Consider the following 23,233-nt stretch of genomic DNA (forward strand, 5'->3'; position numbering starts at 1 on the left):
TGAAAAGGTGTGGGGGATCTGGAGGTGGGGGGGCGGGGGGGTGTAGAGTGGCAAACCATACTGTTCTGGCTGGGGATAGTTACAACTTCCCCATAAAATTTATGTTCTGTGCATTAGATTATCAAAACCTGAACTTAATTTTAATTCAGCTCAAGACTTTCCTTAGGATAAACTATTAAAAATCTGTTACCTGAATGCCAATTAAAAAACTAAAATAAAGTGCTAGCGCTCAATATTCCTAATGAAGACACCATTAAAAAACAACCCCCCCCAGACTCGTGCAGTCCCCTACTCCAAAAAATGTCTAGAGCAAGAGCAAAGGAAAACAAGCTAGTATTTTGACATTTTTTTCCCCCTTTACTTGCTGTTTTAGAAGACTTTCAGAGCAGACAGATCTCTAAAGGATGGGTTAAACAGGACCCAGTATTTTTCCACATTGAGAATGCGCTCTTGACCTCCTGCTAAATTGCCATCCCAGCCTTACTTTGGAGCAGTAACAGAAAGCGTAAGGAACAGGGATTCTCAGGTATTGATGCTCCAGCTACAATGCTAGGAAAATATAAAGAATAAAATTGAGTAGAATCATTTGTAAATATGCCGATTCAACTTTGTCCTGTAAAACTGGTAAAATACACTGCACCTTTTACAGAAAACCTATAGAGAAGACCTAATTCTATTCTTTCACTTCTCTGCTAGCTGAAAAAATGCCCGAGTAGACTACCCTGTACAATGCGGTGGGATAGTGTCCCTCCATCTTTTTTCCATCCTCATATTTGAACCTACTCTGTAAATTCGTATAAACTCTGGCAACATTACAGCCTTCTCAAGAAAAAGGGACTGAAAGAGACTCCAGCAGCCAAGACAACTGGTCTGGTAAGTAGACCACTGGATAAAAGTCCCCTGTTCCAGCATTTCTGTCAATCTGGCTCGTTGTTTCTTTTGGCTTTTTAATGGTATCATTAACTAAAAATGTAACATCTTGTCTTAGATCAAACAGCAATTTCCACTAACTGCAAACTGTTCTTCCTTGGGTTTTGTTTTTCTGAAGAAACCGCTGCCTCTCCTATCACCAAAATGTTCCCCACACTCTCCATAAGGATTAAATCTGCCCTCAGCCCAAACCAAATATTACACACGCAATTGCTTCAGTTCGGCTGTTGAGTTTGAATGAGTCTAAATTGCTGAAACTCAGCCCCGGGGAGGAGCTGGTTGATCTCCTTTTGCAGTAATCTGTACGCTTTTGCTTTTCAAGAATTTCTACAAATCTCTATTTGTATTCACAGTTTCTTTAATTGTTGTTAGTTATTCTGCATAACCCTCTAATTTCCTGCATATTAAACATATGATCTCGTAATAGCGCCTGGTCTTTCATTTACAAGGAAAGTGCTCTTTTTTTTGGCAGAACAGAAGCACTAGCTCCTCTGTTTCAACAAGAAATTTCAAAGATGTGAGATCCTGTTATTCTGAGGTTTCTGTTCCCCTCAGAAATGTAAGTAGCGGTTACAGTCTTCTTGCAGTGAAATAACAATAGATCTGCAGTCCATGCTGCTCGTATGTGCCAACAGGCTTTACAATACATTATGCAATGCACTACCTTCAGTAGAACTTGTATGAATTTGTAGTTATTGCACTTCTTGCAAACTAACAATATAGACTTTTACAGACAACTGTGGAGAAGCAGGGCGTCGTGACTGAACAGAACTTTATTAATCCATTGTTTAAAAAATAATCTGCAGCAGTGTCAGCCACAGACTTCTGAGTAACAAATCCAAGTAAATCACTTGGCTTGCTTTTGGATACCAGCATTCCAGGGGCAAAGAGACTAAATTAAGTTAGAGTCCTAAGTGTCAGTTATCCCACACAGTCAGAACAAATCAACTGACTACACACATTCACTGAGAGTTAAGAGAGTCAGGATGTAGCTCACATATTAACCCAGATGAAATTACACCTGTTAGACAAATGTGCTGTTTTTATTTATCAGTAGGGTAATATAACAAGTATAAAGTCATGCTTACTGTTGGCTGGTTTAGCAGACAGAGGGTATGTTCACCCCTACAGCAGTGTGCGACTCACAGGCTACTGGTGTTTTGATAGTTGGTTATTAATAGACTCTACAAGCAATGGGACTTTACAAGAAACTATGGAGAATAATCACAGCAAAGAGAGTTCTGAGGTTATGAGGTATGTTCAAGGAAGTATGGCTGCATCTCTCTGCTCAGTCCCAGATTTACTCCAGCTTCTTGCAAAATGTTCAGATCACAGACACATGAGAGTTACTGCAAGACTGGGACGAATGTGATCTTATCCTGTCAGTTATTCCACAGTAACAACCTGTGTGCTCAATGCATATGAGATAATTGATGTTTTTTCAGTGAGAAGTGTATGCACATGGGCAGTTTTTACTGAATGCACTGTATGGCAGCTTCCAGAGTCACAGAAATTTGTGGACGCAAACTCTTAGGTGTCGATCATCCATTTAGAGGAGCAAAACTTTTGGGTGATCTGGTCCTTATTTTTTTTCAATAATTCAAGACCTGTTTTGCATAAAGAAATAGTACATATACCCTTGGCTCAAAAGGATAACAAAAGAATAAGCCTATGAACACTCAATAAGGTCATAGTTGTCATGGCAAAAGGAATGCAAAATGATAGAAAAATTACTTGCATAGTACAAAACTAGTAACTAGAATGCCAGTTTTTTTAACTGGTATTCTCTACTTAAGACTACAGGAATGAAATAATGGAAATGGTGAGGGCAGAGGAGCAAATAGAGATGAAACCATAAGCAATCCAGAGTGGGTGGCTCCTCTGACTAAAAGGAGCAACATCCTCCCTCAGGCTCACATCCTCATGCAGCTGCCTCTGCTCCTTTTTTGTTGCTGCCCTATTGCATCCATGGGCAGAAAAACTAAGCTTTTTGCAAGAAATAACAGAGGTAATGGCTGTACTGCCAACCCTCCCTGCGGTGGCAGTTTGGAGAGGATGATGCGCTATGCACCACCTTATTTGCTGTTGTGCTAAGCTTTAGACATGTACCATTATTTACTACATGAGGCTGAGAAAATAACACAGGTTACTAATTCTATTGAAGAGAGATTACAATAACAGAAATGAACACAGGGAAGAAGAGATGCAGACAGCTCCCACTGTGGATAAGTAAACTAAATAGAGAGGATAAAAAGTCAATATTGAAAATTACTTACAAAGAATCCCCCACACCACAGAATATTAACTAGGAAAAATACAAAGAAAAAAAATCAACCTGAACCCCCTCAAACTGTGCAAAACACAAGTATCTGCACTTTCAATCCATTTTAACACTGTAAGTCATTGCCAGAAAGAGGATCCAAGAATTATAGCTCTGGCAGAAGAAATCCAGCAGATTGAAGAAACTGCACGCTAAATAATATGCAGCTCCCTTCAGCCACCTGCATATCTGCCAAATGTGGTTCACTCATTTTCATTTTAACGCAGCTATTCTCAACTTTGAAGGACCTGCAATGAATATGACTGACAGGAGCCATCCTCTTTCCAACCACGAAGTCTCAGCATAGCTAAAAAGAATGTCTTTGCCCATCAATCAAGGTGTACATTTAAGATGAATCTGACTTCACATGGGATCTCTGCAGACAGGAGGGAAGCTTTGCACAGAGAGGGGCAGTTAGTTGCTCTTCTGAGGTGACTGAATTTGGTGCTTTCAGAACAGGAAAGCAGTTAAGGCTCAACAGGATTTCGTCTGTCTTCGATTGCTTTGAAAACTCCCTGTCCCGATTCTTCGTCTGATTACTGAAACCTGCTTTCCATCTGTTGCATCCAACATCATGCAGTGAAAAAGGATAGCCAAGAATTAATGCTATTGCTGCCCAACGCATCTTGATTTTAATTTCTTTCCTTTCCTAATGTCCTTTCTTCATCCCACCACAGTGCACAGTGCAGAAATATAATCTGGTAAAATATACCACATTGCACCTTTCCAGTACAGAGCTACACCTGTTCTCCATACAAATTTAGCTCTCAGTAGGAAAAAAAACGTAGCTCTCCTAACTAGTGACATTTCTATTTAGAAACCAAACATGTATCATTTCTACACAGTCTGTGCTTCAACTTCTTGGGAAAAAAAGGAGCTCTTATCTGAGAAAGAACAGATTATATTGAAGCCATCTTGCAATGCAAAGTTTACCAAGTCTAAGATGGTCAATTCAACCTGCCTTTACCTATGTGCCTGGGGACCCAAAATCTTTAGGAAATAACTGGTCTCATCCCTGGCAAGCAAGACTGCTTCATCTCAGGCTGCTTTCATCCCAGGAAAGATGGAGTTTGCAAACCAAGCTTGTACAGCCAGGCATGACTCTTTTGTTATGGGTAAGGAGTCCAGAGAAATCAGGTGTGACACATAGGAAGGGTTAGCTACTTCTAAATCAGTTCTTACCTATGTAGTTACATAGATTTTTTTGTCTTTTATTAAAATCGAGGATGGTGATATTACCTAACAGCAAGAATACAGTCTTCATTTGAAGAGGCCAAGCATTCACATCCAGATTTTACTATTAGCTGCGCTGCACAGGATGGTGTAAACTAGGGATAGAATACTACCAGCTGTTAACTTCAACTGCTTATTAAGGGCAATTTTTAGTGTATTTCTCACTAAAATGATTTTCCAGTACCAAAATTTGGATAGTACACAAAATAAATAATCCTAACTTTAGGCTACAGCAACAAAAGATTAAAGGCATGTTAAAGCCTAAAGAGCTTAAATTCTGCTTAGTTGCTGCCTGAAGCCTATATGAACTCCGCTTTATGCATTAAAGCCTTTCAGGGGCCCCCAAATCCTATTTTGGACATGTCCATGATTGTTCAAATCCTGTGGCTGCAATGTCTATCTCAAACTAAAACACCCATCAAGTTAAAAATAAATGGGTATACCTTTACCTGTTTGTAAGCATAAGCAGGTTTACTGGATTAGGCATGAGAGTATTAATATAGCAGGCTACATTTAAAGACACGGTGAGCAGAGAAGCCGTTTCTATCTTCCAACAGCACTGTTCGTCGTTGGATGATGCGGCTTTTCTCTCCTCAGCCACAGCAATCACAGCCACGTCTCCCCCTCAGCTCTCTTCTGAAGGGGTACTTTCAACTTTTAAACTACAGGTCATTCTGAAAGTCAAGATGGGGCACTTCCAATTGCTATTGCTATCACTGTATTTGCTCGTGAGGGACAACTATTTAGCTGGACCTGGTCATTCAAATTAAGGCCAAAATATGTGTGAATAACTTGCCGATCTGCAAATTTGAGTGCCTCAACTTTCTATAGATAGCCTATAACATTATCCACTTCCAAAGCATAGCCTGTAGCACCCTTCCATTTTTGTGCTGAGGGCTCTTTACCTATAACACGCAGTGCTGCAAAACACGGTGGGTGTTCTTGTGTACTGGAACTACCATGAGAGCCTGCAGTTTTTGAAGTCATGGAGAAGTACGCACTGAGGAAGCACCTCTGTAGTGTGCAGCCAACAGTATCACCTTATAGGCGAGACTGGGCTGTGGCACTTTCAGTGCTTCAGCACCAAGACACCACTGCCGTGCCATATTTATGTTAGCACTGAGTGCCAATAGTTACTGTAGTGCTGGGGAAACTGAACTCCTGAAAGGAGTTCAGGAACTTAGAAAGAGGCAAAAGTGAAGAAACAAGAACTGTAGCTTGTCAGGAAAGATTTGATCTTCTACAAATGGTACCAGTAAATGGATCCTACGAGTGTGTCTTAATTCTGAAAGATGAATGGGGGCCTACTGAACCACTCACCAATTGCTTCACAGACTATAACTGAAATTATAACCTTCCTCCTATAATAGTGCTGTATTTATCCTTTCTCGGGAGAACAGGGAGAGCTCAGCCTATTCCACCATGATCTGAAAAACCACCTTCCATTTTCTTATGAATGCTAGAGTCTTCTCGGATGTCTACATTTCCTCAAGACGTAGACCTCACAGGAAGTAAGCACAAGCACTCCTAAACCACATCTACAACTTGGCTTGGTAAATCCAATTTCTGCTACCTAGAAAATTCAGTAAGCTGAGGACAGATAGGCTTGCTGTCTTAACAAAGAGCTAAGCAGACGTGCTGGCAGCACAGAATCAACCTGACTTAGCACATAACCAAAACCTGCTGTCTCGCAGTCCTCTCCCATGCCTGGCTGGGTATTTCACCCAGAACATGTTGTCAACCAAGGCTATTCCAGGAGACATTGTGCAGCAGAAGCCAAACTAAGAACACTGTATTCAAATGTACCATACTAACAGAAGCCCAGGGGATATTTCGTTGATTTTCCCTTTACTACTGCAGTTACAGGTGAAACAGCAGATTGCCATCTGACAGAGGTTGTACAATGGTTAACAGCGGCATTTAATGTGCACGTGTGCGTGTGTTTTCCAGTGCTGTTGGGGTTCAAGTGTTCAACCTGACACAGCAGTTTTGCTTCAGTTTTACATGGAACTCGGACTGGTCTACAATAGAGATTTTTGCATAGATATGCTCGCGTAAATGCCTGAGACTACAGAACCGTATTTATACCTGTGTTTCGAACAAGTAGGACGACATCTACCACAGGTGACCACATTCACGCAAAATGCTGACAACTAACAAGGCAGCAAGAAGTGTAGCAACACTTCTACCAGCCATCCGAAGACCAGATGCTGTACTAACACCCAATAGCACGGTAAGAGCTAGATGAAGAAAATCAAAAGCAACCTTGAACTCCTTAATGAGTACATTCAAATAGTTCTGTGTCGACACCATCAGTTTCACCTACCAGTTTCTTGCATTTGCTCCAACAGATTCACATACTCTCATTTTGCATTGAGCAGCAGTTACCAAATGAAGGTCTCTCTCTCTCAATGGGACCGTGGTCTGAAACTACTCACTGTTCAGCTAGAATCACACTATTGGGCACTGTCAGCATGGGTTCTTCAGCTTCAATGAAGTTACTGTAGCCAACCCAAACAGAGATACTTGTTTTAAATAATATTATATTATATATATATAATATTTAACATTAAATCTTTGAAAAAAGGAGAAAAAGTGGAAGTATCAGAATCTGGACAAAGGTAGTAAGATTTACAATCACAGAATGACTGAGGTTAGAAGGGACCTCCAGAGGTCATCTGGTCCAAATCCCCCTGCTTAAGTAGGGCCACCTACAGCTGATTCCCCAGGTCCATGTCCAGTCAGATTTTAAGTATCTCCAAGGATGTAGACTGCACCACCTCTCTGGGCAACCTGTGCCAGTGCCTGGTCACCCTCACAGTTAAAAAGGGTTTCCTGACATTCAGGGGGAACCTCCTGTATTTCAGTTTATACCTATTGCCTCTGCTCCTGACACTGGGCACCACTGGAAAGAGCCTGGGACCTTCCCTTCAGGTACTTATACACATTGATGATGTTCCCCTGAGCCTTCTCTTCTCCAGGCTGAGCAGTCCCAGCTCTCCCAGCCTTTCTTCATAGGAGAGACGCTCCAGTCCCTTCATCATCTTTGCATCCCTTTGCTGGACTCTCTTCTCTAGCCCCATATCTCTCTTGTCCTGGGGAGCCCAGAACTGGACACAGTATTACAGGTGTAACAAAAATTACAAGGTAAAGCTTTACACACAAAATAAAATAAAATAAAAAAAGAAAACGAGATGAGAAAAGGAAGCATAAAACTGAGAAATCTAACGAAGAAAAAAAAATATTTAAATATCCAAAAGTGTAGAGAAGCATTACATCACTGCCGCATCTCAAGAAAAACCAGCAAAACAGCAGAAATTGATGCAGGTGTAGAGAAGAAACGGTAAGGCTGCATTATATTCTGAGTATTTGTGTATGGATGTTCTTCATTGTGTTACTGTCTTTGCTTCTCTACAAGTGAATGACACGAAGATACAGATCCAACATGACATCCTAATGCTCAATTCCTCACATTATGACAATTTCTCACAGTTTTCCAATGGCTGCAGCCTTTGATCAGTAGCAAGGTCGACTAAATTCAGACCAGTCACCTGAAAGTGAAGGGTATTCTGCTTCTCCTACGACTGTTACTCTCCCCGGCTTGTTTCCATAACAGGGTTCACAGAAAACAGAACAAATCAACAAGACGATAACAACACACACAATGCAAAGAAGCTTCAAACAAAATGCAGGAAGCCTATCCTATGGCTGCCTTAATTTCACTTTGAATTATGCTAGTACAGAACACAGAATGGAAATAATTTAAAATCTCTACTACTGTAGTAAAGGAAAACTGAGCTTACAATGTTACTGCTTTACTTCAGGTACAGAAGGGCTCTGCCGGACTTGGGGCACAGAATAACTGAGGGTATTAACATCTATTCTCTGCTCACCACAGACTTACTAAGGCAACTTTGGGCAAGTTACCATCTCTGCTTCATGAGTGAAATTGAGATAGGATTTTTCTGCCTCATAGGCAAGACTGAAATTAATGTCTATAATCTGCCTGAATAGTCAGGAGTTTTATATTAAATATTAAAATTAATAAAAAGATTTTTAAACAGGTAAAGTATAAAAGAAAAGAAACCTTCCACTAACAAATTCTGAGCTATTACCTAAACCACATATAAAATCCCTCTAGAAAAAAGTATGAATCCATTTAATTACTTCCTTAACTTGTGAAGCTTACTTATTATTTCCTGCCCTCTAGAGTATACATGCAATTCTATACATCTTTCCAGAACAGTAAACAGCTCAGAAAGTTTCCATGACTGAGCAAGCAGTGGTCAACATAAGAGAGGGGCTTGTTTGTGCCTGGGAGCACGGGAGGCAGTAAGAAAAGAAACAAGACAGCTTAGTGAGGAAGGCGCTTATTAAAGAAAAAAAGAGCACTTGCAATAATTTATTTCCTCTTCCTTTAGTTCTCAAAGGCAAACAAGGGAGAAGAGAGATTTCCTTGGAAGATGGAATGAGGTCAAGGAGTTAACTCATAGATGTACTCACCAAGACCTTTCCAAAAATAATGGAAAGTAAAAAAGGAAGGATTTTTTTGTTGAGAAAAAAGGCTTTAAAAGAATCATCTGGACAGTCATAACTGATGCGAAGCAGAAAATATGGAATGTGACCAATCTGTAATAGTATGATGTCAGCCCTTAAAGGCAGGAGCAGAAACTTGAAACAATCCATAGTGCACCAACAGAGCACGTTAAAAAGGAAGTTAGCATCCAAAAGAAAGACAAGGAACTAAGGAAGACAAGTAGGAATGACATGTGCGTAAATTTTAGCTTAAAGTGTTTGGTAAATTCAAAGCACATGAGTGGCAGAAGAAGATTAGGAAAAACAGTTTAATGAAGTATCAAGAAACACAGTAGGTTTGGGGGGCGTTCAGAGCATTAGTTCTTCCACACTTGCATTCACATATAGCTATCTGGATAATTAGCAGCTCGATGATATTGATGTACTGAAATACTGAAGAAATCCACTGCACAGTCAACTACTTCAGTATTCAAGTATGCCAAATAAATGCAAAAATGTAACATGAAAGCAACTGCAAATGCTTACTAATTTAGGAAAACAGAGCTCCCTCAGTCCTCCAAAAGAGGCACAAGTAGAGAGTGTCACAGAGGCAGATTGCTGACATCAATGGAGACCATGGGCAATCGTAAATTTTAGTGTGAGCTTCAATCCCATTGTAACTAATTCTTGTATCACATTTTTTCTGTAGCGAGGAGAAAGTTGCGCAGTATAAGAATAAGAAGCAGCTAAGTCACATTATATTTAGGTAATAAATTTTATGGTGGCAGAATGAATTTTTTTTTCTGTAGTTTCATAAAGCCTACTGTAACGAGTCCAGGAGCCAATGAGTATAAAATGCAAAAGTTATTATGATCAGCCTACATTGCAACATTAGGAAGGGTTAACCAACACCCCAATGTAAGTGCTCTTACATGAAAAATAAAGAATTTACAGTTACTTTGTGGACAAGCCCTTATTCATATTTCATAGGCAACACAAAACCAACATACATATACAGTACAGAAATTCCTAAAACAAAATTTTGTATTAAGAACACTTGGAGGTTTGTAAGGTTCTCTTACTTCCATGTGCTATAACGCTTATTAAAAAAACCCCACAAACAATTCACTGAAATGAAGGTTCTCCTGGTCTCAATGAAAGCATGAAATTGGTGGCAAATTATGAACTACTCTCACTTGCGTGTGCATTTTCATTAACATGCTTACATATTGTTGATTAGCAAGTACTAGGCTCACACCTATGAAAATAAAAATCTGATTCTTAAATTTATGCTAATAACACTGTACCTACAATATTGTCTATAAAAATCATTTTTTACAGTACACCTGTAAAACAAAACATATATTTCCATAGTTAAGAAAAAGAAAATTAATAAAAAAATAAATCAATACCTTCCCTAATGTGTGCTCCATTAACTCAGCCTTGTATACAACAGAGAATAAATTAAAAGGTAAATTAATACTATGGTCTCCAAAGAGAGAAAATAGAGACAAAACTGGATTATATAAACAGTTCGGCAACCTGCATGCTACATTTGAATTCTAGTCAGAAGCTTTGGGAGTGACTTCTCATCTATTTATATAAAACAGATGCCAAACAAACTATATTTACTATGACTTTCTGCATGTATGGTAGCTTTCACATAATTTGGTTTCCTGAAGTTCAATAATGTTTAGCAACAGACAGAGTTTACAGATGGCAATACTGAGACTGAAAAATTGTCAAAACGATTCTCAAATGCTAATTACCAAGTTCCACCAAGCTACTGAACAGAACAGTAAATGTTCTGTAGTTACTTTCTTTTCAATAGTTCAAAACCTGTCCCTCTTTTAAGCTTGATAGGTAACTTAGAACCTCACTGGACAGAGCAACTTCATTTAGTGAAAAGAATGCAAGGGAATATAAGAGTTGATAAATATTTGGGGAAGGAAATGCATATCAATCCCCTTGACTTGGTCAGCAGCACTCTTGCATCAAATTTGAAATTGTAACCCTTTTTCATATCTTATCATAAAACTTTGGCTGCAACATGAAAATGGATCACCATGGCAGGCCATCCTTCTCTTTCAAGGTGTATCTCTTTGTTAAATTTACACCTCTCTACCTTATCCAGGGCACAATCGATCATGCAGGAACTGGGAATTTAAAAACCGAAATTGTCACATGCAATAAAGTCTTCTAACTTGGCAACGCTGGGTGTATATGGGTTGAAAGGCTTTGAAAGGCTTTGCTGACACACCAGAGTAGCTTGAGTGCTGGAAATAGTGCAGTTACGTTAGTGCAGCTCTCCAACCATTTGCCCCATCATGTGCAGATGGCTGTGTTATTCTGGGTTCTACTTTATAACATAGTTAACACGGCACATGCTAGCTACCAACTCAATGAGCAAAATTTAAGGCACATTTTGTGTCTGTGCTTTGATTACAAGATCCTTGGAACAGCAATTCTTCCTAAATGTCTGAAAAACATTTTGCACATTTTGAATACTTTCATAAACTAGTATTTTTTAGCAGAAGGCAACCCTGTGAGATATTTCAGTTCTTTGTACATTCTTCCTGCCTATGCAATTCTATTATCCAATTCACTTTCATCTAAGTTGAAAGAACACACACCAAGATGCATCTAAGGGACACAACAACAACACTAATGTCGTGGCCACATAAGAACAATAAACTGTACAGAGATTAGTATTTTTAAAGTGCGATTGTTAAATATTTAAGAAGAAAGAGATGGCAAGCAATTCAAAAGGGAGTGGAATATGAAAGTAAGAGAGATAAATGGACTTAGTCTTCCTAAATTCATGATGAAAAAGACAGACTGGTAGTACTTTGTCTCCTCCTGTCATTAAATAAATAAAATTGTAATCTGTACCCTAATCCTCTTAAGTTCATCACAGCACCACACAAAGACTGACACAATACATATTCCAAATACATTAGCAGATGCTGTTATTCTTTACTCCAGTACTGAAAAGTTTTGATTTGATGATACTAATTTAGAGGACTTCCATGTCTCTTTACACCTCTGCAATATGGAGGGCCACAGGCCACTAAAAATTTTCACCACTGAATAAGCAAATGACGGCTTCTTACACCACTGTTTCTAACACAACTCTTTCATTCTGTGTTCTCACCCTGTTCAGGCCTAAAAGCCCATTCCCCCCATGTAAAAGCATGGGTGTTGACTGCACAAACTCAGTCTAATTTTTGCTTCTTGCAAGCAATAATCTAAAAGAGTTACACTGTAAGATTTCCATAAAAAATTCAATTATTACAATAAATACCAAGTTCTGTGATGATCTAATCAATAACTTAAAAAAAACCCCAACATTTTTATTTAAAATGAAAAAGAGTAACAACATATCATATAAACCTTCCACCTTTAAAAATCGCAATTTGGTCAACCACTTGCTGATTAGGTTCCATTAAATGTTAATACAGTATTACATTTAAATTACCCTGCCTAGACAATTAACAAAGACAAAGAACCACTAATCTCAGATCAGCCACATGGACAATATTAAAATGCCCAAATTAGACTTCTACTGTGTCCCACTTGGAGTGCAGCTTCTCAGCAGTCTGCCAGGAGCTGCCGTCCTTCATTGCCCGATAACACCATCTGACGATGGCCTACAACCCCTTCTACGATGAATTCAAGTGCTCCGAAGAAAGGGCTCACGAAAATGTGCATTTCTAGCAAACTGCAAGCAGACAATATGCCTTCAGCTCCTTTGGTTTTGATAATGTTCCCTTTGGAAAGTGAATCATTTGAAGACTGTTCCAATAAAATAGTAAGTCATAGTCTAGACAAGGCATAAACCGCTGCCTATACAGTTTGTGACAACGTCCTTGTTTTCCTTTCTTCCACACTTTTTTTCCAAAGCCCATGCAGCGAAGGCAGTTTGATTTTATCCATATTCTTACTGTAAACATTAAGAAATATACCAAGGACAACCAGTAAGCCTGACCACACGTACCTACAGAGGAGGGAGAGGAGGGGAAAGAAAGTTACCATTAGCACTTTATCTGTAGCGATTACATAGCAATATTCGTGGATTAAATAAAGCCCCTACATTAAGGAGAGAAGAGTTTAAGGAAAAAACACCTCACAAATTAGTGGACTCAGAAAGAATTTGCTTGAATCTTTATTATTACTATTATTCCACCCTTCCTTTTCCCATCCTGTCTGCAGAACTTATTAAGGTGCATTTATAATAAAGAATAACTAAACAGTAGCTGTTCTTTCTCACATGAATAAAGTAGTCCTGAAGGGTTTTAGTACTTTTTTCCTTGCTACAGTTATGAGAGCTATACTCTCTATTACTGGTCCAAAATGTGTTCTCACTCAGTGCCTTATATCCATACTTCCCAATGTAAGCACATTTTTGTTTCAGCTCTCCATTATTTAAAGCCTCAAGATGTTTAGCTGGAGTAAATTCCATTTGGGCATTTGGCTGTAAGCTTTGTTCTTAAATCTCAAATAAATTTATATGTAGCAATAAAATTGAATACAATTTTGTTTCAAACCACAAGCAATTAGGATCAATGTAGCAACTTAGGTGCATTTTTCAATGTAAGCTCTTCATTGAAATGAAAAAAAAAAGGAAGAAACCCAAGCTCAAAAATCTTACAATTTAATATATCAAAATAATAGAAGCTTGCAGTTATGTAAAAGGGCTAGCTAAGAACTCAAACCTGAGTTCATAAAAGGGGAAACAATACTGTAATGGAGAAAATGCCTTCCTTTAGCCAAATCTTCCTCCACAGAGAAAGTACCCAAACAATTTAAGTATCACAAGCACTAGATATTATGTAAGATTAAAAACAAACAAACAAACAATCACACACACACCTAGCTTGTTTTCCAGAGCTTTAGAAGAATGGAAACTATTTTCTCTAGCATGATAAGCATCACCAAGCCAGTCAATATTTACAGCAGATGGCCACCAACTGTAGAAGATATGAAATGAAAAGCATTAAAGCCTGAACATGATTAATTACTGTTGTTATATTCCCATGATCAAGAATGTAATTTTTTATAAAACATATAAAAACCCACTTAAAACTATAAATACTTACTGGAATGTGAATGGCTTTGCAAAGAACAAAAAAGAAAGCACAATGGTCATTGCTTTTCTTCCTGTTGTTACTGCAGAGGAAAACAAATATTCAGTTACAGCAAAAGAACATAAGATAGTCTTCAATATTTGTAGATAACTTCATTAATTAAGTGTCTGGCTAAAATCGTCCTTGGTGCAAACACAGACTGCAGAGGCACCAGTCCAGTGCAAAATAGTGCTACAACCATATGGTACAAGTACATTGCATCAGTAGTATCAGCTCCAGCCACACTATCTGCAGCAACTTCCAGAACAAGATTTGCTATTTAAGAACTTCATGCTAATCAATTCACAATATCTGAAAGCAACAAACAATCCTTGCAAGTAACTGATAGTATAAACCAATCTGTTAAAGCAGAGAAAAGTGGTATCGCTATTTAGATACATCAAATCTCTTGCTGTTTCCACCTCATGTTATTATAGTTCAGAGGTGTTTCAGGCTTTATTTTTAAGTGGAATGAGATCAGCATCTTGTCATTCTTTTGAAGTTACTGAAAATTTACCTAACAGTGCAGAGAAATACAATTTTGGTTAGTGATATAAAAAACCAAGGATATCTGACTTCAAAGATTATGCATTAGAAGTTTTCATCAAAACCATTAAGAGATCTTTTCTACATGTGACCTGATCACTAGAAAGAATCAAGGTAGTATGAAGAGTTGAGAACACAGTCCTGTTACCAAAATAGAAGTAAACTATCTGTTTGGGTTACTCTCAAATTAGCTATACCTCCAACAATTATTTGAACAATTCAATGCTATCTGCTATGAACAAGAATACAGTATTGCTAGCAAATTGTATACCTGGAAACATATATAGTTTATCACTGAAACAAAATCAATAAATGAGTAAAAGTTATAGAAAGTGTTTAAAAAAAAAAGTAACAATGCAGCCAGGCGTACAAGCTTAACTAAGGGGCTGAGAAACTGTTATATGCTAGCACAGACTTCTCACTTAAGAGAGACCTCACTACAATCGTCTGCACCAGAAGAAAACTATGTTTTTTATTAACAGAAAATATTTTGCTTACCATGAAGCACTTTTTATTATACCATACTGGAAAGCCTTACTTGTATAACTACATCCACATTAGTCTTACTGTAACATACTGACAAAAGGACCAATGACTACTGATATATTTTCACGCTGTTATGGCTAGTAAAGCAAGTTTCATTCTCCCCAACTCCCCCCCATTAACAAACATTTACTTAAAAGCATGTTTTTCAGTGGAAGAAACAGACTTCACCATTGCTTTATCTGCCCCAATCTCAACTTTTTAGCAACAATTTTCTTTACATTTTAAGAAATTTATGTGTATCAAATAAAATGATTTTCTACCACATGAAAAATTAAAGGAGAATGAAAAAGAAAATTGAGTTTTAATTAGAAAACAGTTTACAGATGAATAATTTAAAAAATGGTTAAATTACTTCAGTTTTTCTAATTACGATTATTTCTGGTCTTTCAAATCAGTTATTAATTAAAATATTTATGTAACCATTTCCTTCTAAATTAAGTGCCTTTTCTTCTTTCCCCAATTAAGTCTGATAATTCCTCATTCTTAAACATTTTCACATTGCTACTGGCAAGATGGAAAGGGCTCACGTGTTAGGATTTTCAAGGTCAGGCATAAGAAAACCTGGGAAGGGTTTGCTGTTCCACAGCACTTAAACATTTTTTGGCACAGGAAGCTTTTTTTTTTTTTTTTTTTTTTTTAATAAAGAACTATTTTAATACATGAACCAAACCTTTCATCTGGGCCAATTTCCAGTCAGGAGACGTACTGAACTTTGTTAAAAACAAACATGAAAAAGAAGTGCTGCAGAAGCAACAATTAATAGGAGGGCAGAGCATGAAATCCTCAGGTCAGAAAACGATGGTCTATATTTTCCTCCCCACTCCTGCGAATGAAGTAGAGCATCACCTGACAGAAACCAGCCTTTAGGGGGGATAGAGGGAAGAGCAGAAAGTAGCCCCATGGCATCTTGCTCGACCTTCCCCCCAGAGCCTTGTGACTAATGTTTGTAGTTTTAAGAAAAGGTAACCTGAGGAAGAAAAGAGCCTGGTGTAACTGCTCCCGACAGACTACTGTAATGACTATACAAATGATAGGAGAAGCTAGACAGGCAATAACTGTTTTTTGAAAAATGCGCTCAAGTTACATTTTAAGTTTTGAAGCAACAATCTTCTACAGACAAACAATTTGACGTTCCATAGCAGTTGCATGTAGTAAAGAGTGATAATTTTAGGGACAGCCTGAAAACAGGTGTACAGGAAGATGCTGAAAAATGATCAAGTATCAGGCTTTCCCTTTAGTGTTGTTAGAGACATAAAAAATGATAACATTACAAATAACTGCTGTAAAAATGAACAGCAGGGTCATTTCCCCTTATTCCAACAGTTGAGGGTATTCTGATATGTAACCACACTTCAGTCACCTGACTGTTTTACTAACTCTTAATGATACAGGTTAAAAGCATTCACCTGTAATACAGTCACGTCATTTGGCTGTAGCTAGCTCTGCCACATTAAGGTAACGCCGCATACTAAAATATGCCACGGCCTCAAAAACACAGATGCAAGCCACAATAAACTAGCACAAATAATTTCTGAGCCACAATTTCTGTCACACCTGTCTTAGTAGTGATTCCTTTAATAATTTTCTACACTGCTTCCATGAAGGAGCTCAGGCAGACATAGTATCAATAAGGTCTGAACACACTTCCTTCTCCGAAGCCATACAGTTGTCCTTCCACACAGAATATGTTTTGGTTTAATACTTTTCATTGTTTCTAAGGAACTCATCAGCCAATGCATTAGTAAAGACCAAGCATAACGACATGACATTTGTTGCCAGTGCCGCGCTGAGACTCATTGTGCTCAGTGGCTTCCTCATTCATAGAGCACCAGACAATCTCACCTAGTAGGATTTCAATCTCTCCACACGATTTTTCCAGATGACCGATTACTCAACGTGAAGAGTACGTCCTGTTGCATACGGGATAAAAGTCAAGTCTGAATATCTATAAAGGTTGAAAATCTATAATGGTGTGACTGCCTCCTGCTTCATGTCCTCTTTTTCCTCATGCATCACACACCTGGAGCATGTCAGCACAGATAGGTCTGACTTGCATTTATTGCTGGGAAATTATTATACTACTAGGTGAGAACACCACATCACAGAAACTTTTTATTTGTGTGTGAACTATCACAGGAGCAGACCAACATGGCATTTGGTGACTTTCTTAGCCTGGAGAGGATTCCATTAACTTTTGACATACATTAGGGACTTACATTGTGCCATATTCATGTGTGGCCAGCAGACACACCAGTGAGTGGCCCAAATTTTTTCAACATACTACTGATCAGAGTTCTTTACATTTATTTCTTCTGACATGGTTGATACAGTCATATGCTGTACTCAGCATTTAACAGAAAACGTGACTGCTCCCATTTTTTGTGGGACAATTACATCAGAAGTCTAGAAGAAGATCTGAAAGACCAGACGGTCTGCTTCTGTCATTAACAAGAGCTTGAACCTGTTCTGTGAATACACAAGTTGACAATTTAGACAATCCAGCAGCTGTTACACAGCCCACCAGAAGTTTGCTTAGTTCAAATTCTGACTTCTGAAAATAATACACACCCTTTATTCCCCTCAATTTAACAAAAAGAACTAAGGAGACCACCAGGAAAGTAAAAATTTCTTCTACCCGAGTTTATTCTGAACTGAGTCTAGAGTGTACATTTAACATTGCTACTGCAGTATCCCATTGAGTGTGTATTGACATTCAGAAGCTTCAGGGGAGTTCTTCATATTTTTTCTACCAATACCACTTGTTGGAAATCTCCAGAAATTCTATGCTTAGAGACTATGACACTGCCTACTATGCCTTACTGGAACATCCTTACCTTTCCTTCCATGTTCCAAATAACACCTGTCTTTTCCTTACAGCTTGCTATGCATTTCCATTACAATTCCATTGTTTAGAAAAGTGTTGTTTCTGCCTTAACACATAGTACAGGCTGTATGCACAAGTTTACTGAACAGGCTCTTCAAAGTTGAAACTGTAGCACAGAAAGGACCAGGAAGCTCTCAAACGCATACTACTAGATAAGATCCACAAGCTACGATCAGTCAGCACAAAGAACAGAAAAAAAGCCAGAGTGAGAACAATTCTCAAAAGCTCTGTCCTAAATAATAGAATAGGATTACTTCTAATAGGCTTTTATACCACAAGCAGTAAAGATATCATTTGTCCATACCTGTTACAGCCAGAAGGGCACCAAAGATTTTAATCAAAGCTAGAACAAAGGATATGCCAAAATATCCAGTCAGGGAGAAAAGGAATGCGTAACCATAAGTCTGAACTGGATGCTGCAACAACAACAAAAAAAGCCTGTTAGGAAAATGCAAAACAAACCCTGAGGTATTGCAAAATGACATAAAACTACAGACTTTAATCAGTTGCTTGAGCAATAATAAGGTGTTCAACAATGCATTCATGCAAAGATCCTTACTTAATTTTAGTTAAATAATGGAAAAATAATAATGAAATTATAAGCTCTTAAGGCTGGTCCTGTGATTTTGTTTTGTTTTTTAAAGCATTACCTTATCTTATACATCAAAGACTGTAACAACATGCTTAATGTATGAATTACACCAGTCAACCAGTTTACATGATGAAAATATAACTTCTGAGAAGAGGTGAGATTTTCTAAACTGTACAGAGCAATGTTTTCCAATGAGGTTGTTCATAGAAGAAAAAGGAAATCTTTACACCTACCTTTGAGCAAAATGTTACTGCAGGGCTTAATCCACTAGTGCATGTTAATCCAAATAAAATATACACAAACCCTATTGAATAGGAATACAAAACCTAGAATAGTTTAAGAGAAAATAATTACCAGGTGATCCTACACAGAAGGACAAAACTAAATGCTTTCAAATGTTTGGCCCTATTAATATGTTCAACTTCTCAGAGTTGAATTTGTGGTGTTTGAATATATTTTTACTAGAATTTCTGTAATAGCTGATGTACAGTGAAAAGTAAAAAATAATTGTTATAGAGATTTTTCTTACCTACAACTACATAAAAAAAATTTTGTAAGCTAGTCAGTTGTTAATACCCTGAGGTCAACATTGACTCTGGCAAATCCTTCAAATTCAAGATTTCACAGCCTAAATAAAACTTTGCACAACTATATAATTAAATAGTTTGACTAATGTCAAACATATTTCATTTTCTGCTACTTATCCTGCACAGTAAAGATCCGTATTACAGTAAATGTGCAAAGGGTAGCACATAATCACTATGAGTTGCCGGAATCATCACATAAGTTTCATCTGTGTCAGCTCATGTACATGGTGCACCTGTGTTATGGTTATAGGATACAAGATTTTCATGTATGACCAGCTCTGGCCTAGTTCAGTACTCAGAACTGACTATACTCAGCAAACAGGTAAGCTCTTCATTTTGCCTGTACTCTTATTTAACCCATAGCTTCATACAAAAGCTACAAAAGCATCTTCATGCTATCTTTTCCCATGTAGAGGTAACAACAGAAGCTGGAACTGCCCATCCATACATCCTCCCACACAGTGGGAGGCATTCAGCTGTTTGGGCAACATTTAGTGGCCTTTTCTCGTCAAAAAAGGAGACAGTGAACAGAACTGTTCTACATGTTACCAGCTAGAACACACCAATTTACTACACTTTCAAAACTCAAGTGTCAATTACAGGCCTACTTCTTTTGACACAGGTTTCATCAATTGTTTTCTTGCTATACTATCCCAATCACTTGCAAAATTACATGTTAACAATTGATAACAATGCCATGAGACAGAACACTTATCACTGCTCTACAATAAAGGAGTATGAATATACATTTCAAGAGCAGAACTGCTTTCAACCTCTTAAAAAACAATGACCTGATCTTCAGAGCTCTTATTTTACAGTGTTTATACACACACAAGTTAGTCTCTAGTTCTTCATTTGCCTCTGCACCCAACTTTTCTCCCAAACTACCCAAAGACCTCACTTTTCACAACCAGGAACATGCACCACATTGCTAGTTCCTTGTTAGGCAATGTGACACAAGTCACTCCCTTAGACTCACACACAAGGCAAAATCAGATGTAACTTTCCAGAGCAGTGGTTACTATTTCAGCTGCAAGATGTCTTTTCTCTTTTCATAACTGCTTAATCCAGGGCACGTTCCAAATTTGGCAACGAAACAGAGATCCTGTGGATGACAGGTTCTTCTACCATTCAGCCTTATTTCCAGATCACTGTCCATTAAACATGATCTCCGATTCAGAAGACCTCTTAAATTTTCACTCACAATCTCAGGTCTAGAAAAACGATTTCTGAAATCCTGCTTGTACTTCTGCACTGAATTGTCCAAACAAAATCTCAGAGTACAATCTCTAGGCCTCAAACAAACAAAACCTTTATATCCTTAATCACTACACTGATTCTCTGCAAGTAGTATGAGTATACAATATGAAGACCAACATTTGCTAGACTAATGCTGAAAAAAACAAAGCCCTGGAGATAACAGGAGCACCACAGGTGAGGCACTTAACAGCTGTCAGACGACTGTTGGCAGGATGCAAAATGGGCAAGAAAACAGTTACAGATCGTACTTTGTCTTGGATTTCAGAGCTTACAGCTACAGAAGGCCGTGCTGGGTCAGGTGAGGTCCATCTAGCTAAGATCTCTGCCTCTGGCAGCAGAACAGTGAATAATATGAAAAAGTACAAAAATAAAACCCAAGAATACAGTGACACTTTTCAGGTATATTCTTCCACTTTCCAGCAACTTGTAGCTATTCTCATCAATAAGAAACTAGATTTTCTAGTTAAATGTCAAATACATGCCAAATATGCAAATTAAATGTCGATAATTTTTTACTTGTGGCATATTCAAACTATGTCTGTTACAATAAAAAATTTTCTTGTGTTTACTCGATTTTGGAGAAAAGATACCAAATTCAAACATAAGTTTTTTCTAAAAAGAAAAAAAAGTCAGACCATATGAACAGATAATCCGCATTCCAAGTAAGTGTATAAAAAATACTGAGCGAGACTTTTTCAAAATCATGCATTTCGCTGCATCAGGAGCATGCATATCCACCCATTCCAAAAGTCACAGTTTTACTGATTTTGAAAGCTTAGAAAAAGGCTGCCTCTCAAATGCTAGCACACTCTAGAATCAGAAGTCTAACAAAGAAAAATGACGTGTTCCATGTAACACATGCTTGTCTATACCAGAACAGTATATATTTTTAAGATTAAGTGCATGATTATACAGAAAACACTCCATTGATTTCAGGCCTGCAGGGTAGACATTGTTGCCAGGAATATGTTTTTGTAGCTCCAATATACATTTGAAGTTGCACCCCTGAACAGTTAAAAAACCAGCCAACCAAAAACTCACCAAAAGCCCCCAAACAAACTGAAAACCCCAAGAATAGTACACCAAGAGCCCTTCTTGACATATGCAAGAGAAAGAAGATTAAGTTTCATGTTTTGTCATCGTATGCCTTGTCTGTGATGGAACGTGTTCTTTTAAAATTGCAAGTCTGGTATTTACCATTTCTGAATTAGAACCATTGTGCAACTTCATAGCTTTTTCCTGTACATTTCCTATAACTGCATCTGCGCAGAGGGCAAGGGATATTAGGACCACACCTAATGTAAGAAAGAAACAAACAAAAGCCTGTTCAGAATGTTTATCAGCAAAGCAGAGTAGTGACAAAAACCACTCTGTACTTAGCCTGAAAAAAATAAAAAATCTCAGGTAATAATAAAATAATAATAAACCCCCTTGATATCATATTCTAAATGTCAGCAAAACTATTTCATTATACTAGTATAAAGCAGTGTCCACCCCCACTCCCTCCACCAATTAAGCCTGGAGCACTGTGTGTCTCTAAGCTTGATAGAAACACCTGGACATTGTTATAAAGAAGCTGACTGTAGTTTTTGTAGTAACAAGAGTGAAAGAATGTCAATTACATTTATTGAGGTATTTTTAATGAAGATAGATAACCAGATAACATACTCTTTTGAGTAGTTAATGCTTGATTATTTTTCCTGACAAAGGCAAATAGAAATGTTAGATGTAATGATAAAACAAATGCAAGAGACTTCACACTGGGAATCTTTCATTGTTGAAATATTAACTTTATATAAACGTAGTTCAGGTACAAACCCCATGGTTTTAGGTTACCATATTTGTTCACAACAAAGTCACTACACAGTCAATAATGTAATCAGCTTTCCAATAACAAAAATTAATAACTCTTTATCCATGCCAGTCACAATTCATTTCCCAACCTCCAAACTTCGATTCTTTCATGACTGTAGCAACTGTTGTATTTAATGTGGCAGGAGTTAGAAATTAATGATGCACACAGGTTGAAATACCACTTTTCCTAAGTATACAACATTACAGAAGAAATCAGTCATCAAAATCATATTTATTGTCTGCTCTAGTCTTAGTTCCTTAAAACATCGTATGTGTCAGGGAAGAATGAGGAGTGGAAGACTAAAAACAAGCAGTGTTATATTTTCTTAATTTTATGTTCTTGCTATCAGAGGTCTCAAAATAGGCATTCTGATGGACCAAATGCTCCTCACAGAGAAAAAAACTCCCAGCTCCTAGGATTTTCAGAACTGCAAGATTTAACATTTTTAAGACCAATGAAATTTAAGGCACTAAATGTATGGGAACTTCCAAACGAGAGTTTCTGGTTTGGGAACCATTTTGTTTCCCAGGCTAGACTTACGCAACTTAAGCAACAGAAAAACAGAAATACAGAAATAACATTGGTTATGCTAAAGACCACAGTATAGAGAGATTAACTCCATGGATTCAGCTCTGGTCCAAAGCTATAACACCACCTCCAGCTCAGCAATAGCCTTGCTGCAGATCACTTCTATAAAGTGACAATGTCTTCCTCTGTGTTCTCTACCACACTGGTTCCTGCAGTGCTTAATGGCCCAGGCACATTACTGGACAAATAGATGGGTTCAGTACTGATTGAGACGAAAAGGTTACCTGGAATCTGAAGTGTAAGTGCACATG

The 23,233-nt window shown here is 37.9% G+C and overlaps 1 protein-coding gene across 2 annotated transcripts in view; it reads right to left on the minus strand.

Moving 5' to 3' along the window:
• Positions 1-317: 317 nt before the first annotated feature.
• The window catches only part of SLC35B3 (solute carrier family 35 member B3), a 31,576-nt gene continuing 8,660 nt past the window's right edge, over positions 318-23,233 (minus strand). Inside the window, exons 5-9 of one of the 2 annotated variants that reach the window (XM_009640381.2) lie at positions 21,737-21,834; positions 18,926-19,018; positions 18,405-18,516; positions 14,098-14,167; positions 318-12,995 (exon numbers count right to left, since the gene is read on the minus strand). In XM_009640381.2, the coding sequence (XP_009638676.1) occupies positions 12,845-12,995; positions 14,098-14,167; positions 18,405-18,516; positions 18,926-19,018; positions 21,737-21,834 (524 nt within the window). In that variant the 3' untranslated portion in view covers positions 318-12,844. The remainder of the gene's footprint in view (positions 12,996-14,097; positions 14,168-18,404; positions 18,517-18,925; positions 19,019-21,736; positions 21,835-23,233) is intronic. The other variant, XM_035895894.1, reaches the window with a different exon arrangement.

The sequence above is a fragment of the Egretta garzetta genome, unplaced genomic scaffold (assembly GCF_000687185.1).
Source record: "Egretta garzetta isolate BGI_Z169 unplaced genomic scaffold, ASM68718v1 scaffold246, whole genome shotgun sequence".
NCBI lineage: Eukaryota > Metazoa > Chordata > Aves > Pelecaniformes > Ardeidae > Egretta > Egretta garzetta.